Genomic DNA, 7,295 nt, shown 5'->3' on the forward strand with positions numbered 1-7,295 from the left:
AATCCCAGTTTTTGTCCAGTAGTTTTTATTTCTATTCCTTTATTCTTTTTTTATTTGATGATCTGATTTTATTTTATTTTATTGCAATCTTCTGTTTTGGTTTTCCTTGATCGTGGTTTTTCTAGTTGACTGGAAAAAGGCACCGTATTCTGTCACACTTTGTGTTTAAAAACAATAAAAGACGTATCCAAAGTCTTCCGTGGTTTTACCTGACAGGTGTGTTCGTCATGTTTCCCGTCAGCTCATTGAGGCTGCAGTCGCTTCAAACTGGTTCATGAGGTCATGGCTGTTTTAACTTGACAAATAATATTTTCCTTTTTTTTATTTTACCAAAGCATTTTAATTGTTTTTGGAGAAGTTAAGCCACAGTTAGAAAAATATATATATATTTTTGTCAGCTGAGATTATTTTAATAAAACAGCAGCATGATGATTTTATGTTTTCGTTTGTTTTTATAGGAACAAAGCAGTTGATTTTTTTTATTGTTGTTCAATGTCAGCTTTTTAAAGTGTAACATTTAACTGAGATAAAAAATCAGCCAGCAGTGTAAGATTGTATTTGTTGTAAATGTTTAATATTTTGTTACGGTTTCTTTTATTTTGAAGAGAGTGTATAATAAAAGATGAAATATGTTTAATGTGTATTTTCAGATGTGTAAAGCTGAAACATAACGGGCCTCATTTTCTGTCGGAAACAACAAGAGTAAAACATGTTTGTGCTGTTTTACAGTCTAATTATCTGATGATTAACAGGTGCAGCTAAAGATGATCATTTTAATCATCTCGGTGAGTCGTTAAATCACTACACCTGAAGGAAAAACTATCCCAGAAAACGATTTGGATTCAGGTTTGTTTGTTTTTTTTAATAAAGATTATGTCTAATTAGATTAATTCTAAGTAAAATGTTCCTTTGCAAAATATAAAATAAAGCTGTTAAAGGCAGAGGTTCAGTAATTTACAGAATCCTGCATTGTGATGTCATCAGGAGACTAAAAGTCTCTCTGTGCACGTTGTCTGGTCCTCAAGAGACAAAGATGCTGTTTGGGAGTAAATGAAGATCTGCCTCGTTTGATGATGAGGATGATGAGGATGATGAGATTCTGACAGAGAATGAATTTTTTTTTTTTCTTCCTCATGTTTCCTTTCATCTCTGACCAGTTTTATGCTGAAGAGTTTAAACATTTTAAAGGATTGTTGGTGGAGATGTCATGTCAACCTTTATCTTCAGTTTAAGCTGATAAATTTATGAAGTGCATTTTTAATTAAAAATAAAAGTCATTACAATTAAGCAGATGAAACTGAGACGCTCCTAAAAAGAAAGAATATATTTATTTTCTGTTCATCATTCCTACTTGTTTTTTTTTTTTTATTCGTTTATTTTTACTCATTTATATATTTTTTTTATTTTAATTACATTTATCTCTGCGTCTGGCAACGAACGTGAGGGGCGGGACCCCACAGAGGGCTCCCAGATAAACAAAGACGACTCGGAGCTGCTGCAGTACGACGCCCAGACTCTGACTAGGGTGACACCCCCCCCCCACCCCCACCCCCCTCTCTGCTCTGTCCCCAGGGCCGGATGAAGCTCCACACAGGCCCCTGGGTTGAAACTGGGCCCCTTTGGCCCTCCTCGCTGATGTCATTCTAATTATGTTTGCAGAAACAAAAGAATCAATCAGCTCAAAGTTGGTCATTTTTCTCAAAAATTAAAAAAAAAGAAGAAAGTTTTTAATTTGTGTGTTTTTATGTTTCTTACAGTGAAGCTGGAGCTGAAACGTGCCGTTTCTAATCCAAACAACTTTGTTCAGCTTCCTTTATATTAAAAGCTGTCATTTATTTAGCTCGTCATATTTCAGATATAAATCTATATGATGATTTAGAATATTGATGAAAATCTATGTGCTTTTATGAAATGAATAGTATATTTGATTCCTGTTATGACTTAGAAATATATTTAAACAAATGTTTGGAGTTGATCTGCATGCAGACATCAGAGCAGCATTTTTTATTTTAATTTAATTTAATTTAAAAAAGAGGGTTTGAAGTCAGGCAGAGAGTTTGATGATCCTGGAAGAAGTGAAGTGATTAAACTGACCAGCAGCAGCTTGATCTCAGCGACAGCATGAAGCCTCTGTTTGACTGGAGCTGAAGCACGAGGAGGAAGATCAGCTCTGATACAAACCTTCTAAAGTCTGATTTAAATTAACATTAAAATTATCTGAGAATGTTGTGGATTTTACCACCTCAGATTATCAGTGGGAGGTTTTTAAAAATCAGATTTTATTGCTTCTGTTGGGATTAATTCATCCTCTCAGAACTGAAAATTTTTATTTAAATAAATCCTAAATGATCTGCCAACAACAATAATGATATTAATAATAACAATAATAATAATAATAATAATAATAATAATATAATAAATTGTTATGTCTGGAATAAAATGGTTTAAATTCAATATTTTATTACTTTTTTTTTTCCTTTTCTTTAGTTCTGTCATTTAAAAAAAATAAATATAAGATATTTTAGTTTGAGCAAAAAATAAAAAAAAGACATCAACTATGAATTTAAATCTAAAAAGCAAAACTTTCTGAGCAATAAATTTAAGATATTTTCATGAATATTGTCAGATTTCAAAAGAAAAAAAAACGCCTCAAGTCTTTGTTGAAACAAACTAAATGATAATAATAATAATAATAATAATAATAATAATAATAATAATAATAATAATAATAAAGTCGGTAATTATGGTAACTTTTGCAAGAAAAAGAAAAAAGAATAGAAACAAAGTGCAGCAGTTTTTGTGAATAAAGATATTTCCCTCCATGACTGCAGGAGCACGCGACTAAACCCAGCAGCAGGTGGACTCATCAGCACGAGCTCATTTAATCTGATCTATTATTCTTTCTTTATATTCTATTATTTTCTATTTTTAGTAAACTGCTCACAAAAATTATGCAGAAATTATCATACAGTTTTCATAAATATCAGAGCAGTGAGATTGTGTTTAAATAATAATAATAATAATAATAATAATAATATGTTGTAAAGGCCAGAGGAAGTCCAAATGAAAAGAAATAAAATGAATATGAGTAATTTAGATTAGAGAATTGTAGCAGATTTGAACGAGCTCTAAATATGTAACAAATAATTTTACATTTATTTATGCCCGCATTCATTAAATGCAACCAATAAGCCAAGATTTGAGTTTTTTTTATTAAATAAAAGTGCTTTACATGAAGCTGCGGGCACACACACACACACACACACAGCTGCACGAGGTTCAGAGAAAGTGTGTGTGTGTGTGTGTGAGTGAGATTCTCAGGTGCTGCTGCGTTCACGCGCTCCATCTGTTTTTAATCTGACGATCAGGGTGCGTTCAGGGACCAGGGGAGGAGACAATGTCTTCGAATGGAAACACAAAAACAGCTGATCTGGGAGCAGCGTCTGTCCAAGAACAAAAGAAGAACATTCACGGAACAACTCACGGTGGTATTTACAGGTGGACCGGGTCAGGATGAGTCCTCCGTCTCGTGCAAAGAACCAAAACCAGAAGGTCCCACAAAGTCCACGACTCCCAGAGTTCGTGTCGTTGGGAAATGAAATGTAAAAAAGAGCCATGGGGATTAGGAGCTGTCGTTCTCCGACGTGTGCGCGACCAGAGAGCCCGGTTTGTGTTTCTTCAGCAGCTGCGTGATCTTCTCATCGTCCGAGTTCGGGTCCAGAGGTTTGTTGTAGTCGTCGTCCTCCTCCTCGATGTCCGAAGTGCCTTTGAGCCTCTCCGTCTCCGAGTCCTGCTTCTTCTTGGCCGAGGCCATCTCGGCCGCGTGCTTCTTCCTCCACTTGGTCCTCCGGTTCTGGAACCACACCTGACACACACACACACACGCGCGCGCGCAGGTCATTTATGTGTTTTCATGCCGTGATGATGAAGATGATGCTGCACCTCAAATAACATTTAGGAACGAATGAAATATTTAAAAAAAAAAAAATTAATAAATTAATATTTTGGTAAAAGATTTAAAACAGACATGCAGTGTGTGTGTGTGTGTGTGTGTGTGTGTGTGTGTGTGTGTGTGTGTGTTACCTTGACCTGGCTCTCCGTCATTCCCAGTGAGTAGGCCAGTCTGGCCCTCTCGGGCCCCGCCAGGTATTTAGTTTGTTCAAAAGTCTTTTCCAGCGCAAAGATCTGTTGTCCGGAGAAGGTGGGCCGGGTGTGTTTCCTCTTCCCGTCCTTGTCCAACAGCACCGAGTTCTGATCTGCACGAGGAGAAAACTTCAGTCATGTCACTTCGAACTGCAGCTGTTAAAATAATTATCTGATTTATTGTTTGGTTTTAATTTAGTTGAGGGTTTTTTGGGAACTTACGGGGCGAACACGCAAACCTGGCGTCCCTCCAGTGACCCTGCATGACCCCGGGCCAGAAGATGGGCGTCCTCCCCGGGAGCTCCGCTAAAGGTTTGGGGTACCGGGCCACGGCCACGGCCGCCGCGCCGGGGCTGAAGTAGAGTCCGGGGGGCGGCGGGGGGCTGAGGCTGCTGAAGCGGGGCAGACCCGACAGGATCCCCGCCGAGGAGGAGGCGGCCACCACCGCCGTGCCGCCGGCGGAGGACACGCAGGGCCGGCTGAGGATGTCGTTAATCCCGTGGGGGGTGGCGGAGGAGCACTGCTGGGGGGAGCCGAGCCCCGACGTGGAGCTCTTGATGCCCGGGGAGGACGCGGCCATGCCACCCGGGTTGGGGGAGGTGGTGGCCGGGGAGGTGGAGGAGAGCGGGTAGGCCGGGTACAGGGGGGTCTTCATCTCCGTCATGCTGTGCAGAGCTGCCAGGGGAGGGGTGCTGAGGAGGAAGGCGCTCTGTCGGGACCCGTCCATCTGACCCACCGCTAACATTACCACCTCTCCGTGGGACGGGGGCACCCGGGAGGAACGGGTTCGGTGCGTCTTTGAGCGAGGGGCGCGCGCAGAGTCCGACTCAAACTCGAGCAGCAGCCGCTCCTCTCCTCAAGTCCATCTCTGTCAATCCGCGAAATCCTTCAGTGGTCCAGGAAAAGAAGACAAAAGTCCCGTCCCCGCAGCCTGGTCCTGGTTCTGGTCCGGGTCCTGGTCCGCTCGATGCGTCCTGCTCCTCGGGACAAATCCTAAACGCTGATCCTCTGCTCCCGAGCTCTGTCAGCTGCAAGTACAAACTTTCAGAGGAGGAAACGGAGCCGGGGGGTGGTGTGGTGAGGTGGTGGGCGGGGGGTGGTGGTGGTGGTGGTGGTGGGGTCTTACTGGATTGGGGACTCGATCGTGACGTAGTCCGTCCAGCTTGAGGAGAAGCTCCTGATTGGCTCCGCTCGGCTCTGATGAAGACCTGAGGGATGAAGAGCTGAGGGATGAAGAGCTGAGGGATGAAGAGCTGAGGGATGAAGAGCTGAGGGATGAAGAGCAGAAGATCCTGAAGGTAAAGGTCAGAGCGGCGCGAGACGGTTGATGATGATGATGATACATAAACAACAGAACCCAAACATTGTCTTCATCTGACCTGCAGAACTCCACAGACCTGCAGGATCCGTGAGACTCATGAGGTTTCATTTATTTATTTTATGTTGTTTGTTTTTAAGAAATCAGATTTTAGGATTTTGGTTTTTAACACGTGAGCGACTCTGAAGCATCAGTGAAACAAAAAGCTTCATTTTTTTGCTGCTGCCTGAATCAACACTCTCATCAGTGGTGCAGCTAAAAGGGCCAAGATTAGAACCCTGAGGCTTCCCGGCCCCAACATAATATCATTTTTTTAATGAATGAATGTTTCCTGAGCCTCTTCAATCAGTTTTAGTTAGTTGACTCCACTGTTTATCAGTGTTTGTTGTTGTTGTTGTTGGCTTATTTTGTTTTAAAGCCATTAAAGTAAACAACAGCTGAATGAACTGTTTTCTGTAATTATTCTCTTTTCACTTTTGTTTTGACGGCCTTAGTGTTTTATGGACGTAAACTTTATCAATTTAATATTATTCATTAAATCAATTAGTTGCATTTTTTTGTATCAAATTATAGTTTATTTATTTGTTTGTTTTTTTTACCAAAATGCAGCAGCACATTATAAAATGTTTGTGCTGCTTTAGAACATCGTTTGTTTCTGGCTGCTGATTATTTGTAATTTGACATTTTCTCTCTTTTTGCCAAACTTTGATTTTTTTTGGTTCAGTGGAACTTGGATGTGTTTGGTGCATCATGTCAGATGTTCTTGAAATATTACATTAGAGCTGAGAGCAACTCCGGGAACCTACAAGTTCGATTAGTTTTTATAGAATATGGAAAAGGCCCAAATCAAAAAAGATGCAAGCCTGCTGATAAATCATTGTGTATTTAGCCACTTTAATCTGTTTTTGTATAAAACCATACTGTTTGCAGCATTAAAATGAACATTACGAGGAACAACTTGCGTGTAATAATTAACTGTGGCACTGAAAACTGTTCAAATGTTAAACTTTGTTTCTGGCCCTCGTCTCTGTGATTCAGAGGAGCATGTTTTGTTCAAACGTGCTTTAACTCACGCTGGGATCCCATCAACGACGTGGTGAACATAGATAGCTCTGACAGGTTGTCCCTGATTTAAGGTGACACCTCCTCCTGCCTGATCTCCTCTGAGGAGGAAGCTTCTCCCTTCCCCACTCGTCATCATCTCTACCCGGGTCGTCGCCCGGCTGACTGAAAAGGAATGCGCTCAGTTGTGCAAGAAGTAAATAAAGGTCTGGCAGCAGAGGAGCAGTCCACCACACAAGAACAGTTCAGAGGGGCCTTTCAGAAAAGGCTTTGAGCTGAGTGGACGGAAAGGCAGTGAGGGTTGACCCCCCCCCCCCCCCCCACACACACACACACACACACACACACACACACACAAACAAAATGTAAGTGTTTAGAAGTGCATTTGCTCCAAAAGTTGTGAAACTTCAACTAAATTAGCTTCAAAAGGAAACAAAAATATCATTTATTTATTTGGTCCACCATTCTGTATACTTTATTACTACTTTTAATTATACACAGTCCAAATATTGTAAATTGTTTCTCTATAAATCCCTCAGCATTTATTACAGCAAAGGTGCAAATGTTTTACGATTTAAGTGTTCGTGTCCTTTTCGATGTCGTCTGAAACGCATCATTTCGCCTCACCTCCCGCAGATAAAACGCACAGTCTGCAAAATAAAACGTGATATTCCTGAAAGCAGCAGCTGAATTCTTTGACACGCAGTTTGTGTGAAATCTCTAAATGTTGCAGCAGACATCGAGTTCGAGTTTAAAAGCTTGTAGCTCAAAC

The 7,295-nt window shown here is 40.9% G+C and overlaps 1 protein-coding gene across 1 annotated transcript; it reads right to left on the reverse strand.

The window, feature by feature from the left end:
- Nucleotides 1-3,523: 3,523 nt before the first annotated feature.
- Nucleotides 3,524-4,888, reverse strand: nkx6.1 (NK6 homeobox 1). Its single transcript, XM_037691801.1, has 3 exons — nucleotides 4,366-4,888; nucleotides 4,084-4,256; nucleotides 3,524-3,865 (listed from the first exon to the last, which is right to left on the reverse strand). Exons 1-3 carry the CDS (start codon nucleotides 4,886-4,888, stop codon nucleotides 3,623-3,625), a joined length of 939 nt encoding a protein of 312 aa, XP_037547729.1. The 3' UTR covers nucleotides 3,524-3,622.
- Between the last annotated feature and the right edge of the window lie 2,407 nt (nucleotides 4,889-7,295).

This window comes from Nematolebias whitei, chromosome 18 (assembly GCF_014905685.2).
Source record: "Nematolebias whitei isolate Nwh7 chromosome 18, NemWhi1, whole genome shotgun sequence".
Classification (NCBI taxonomy): domain Eukaryota; kingdom Metazoa; phylum Chordata; class Actinopteri; order Cyprinodontiformes; family Rivulidae; genus Nematolebias; species Nematolebias whitei.

Excerpts from the sequence above, each read along its gene's own strand:
- nkx6.1 (XM_037691801.1), bottom strand. The coding sequence starts at position 4,888 with ATGTTAGCGGTGGGTCAGATGGACGGGTCCCGACAGAGCGCCTTCCTC. Across the intron at positions 4,257-4,365 it reads CAGGTTTGCGTGTTCGCCCC|ATCAGAACTCGGTGCTGTTG; the intron begins GTAAGTTCCCAA and ends CTCCTCGTGCAG. Across the intron at positions 3,866-4,083 it reads TGACGGAGAGCCAGGTCAAG|GTGTGGTTCCAGAACCGGAG; the intron begins GTAACACACACA and ends TGTGTGTGTCAG.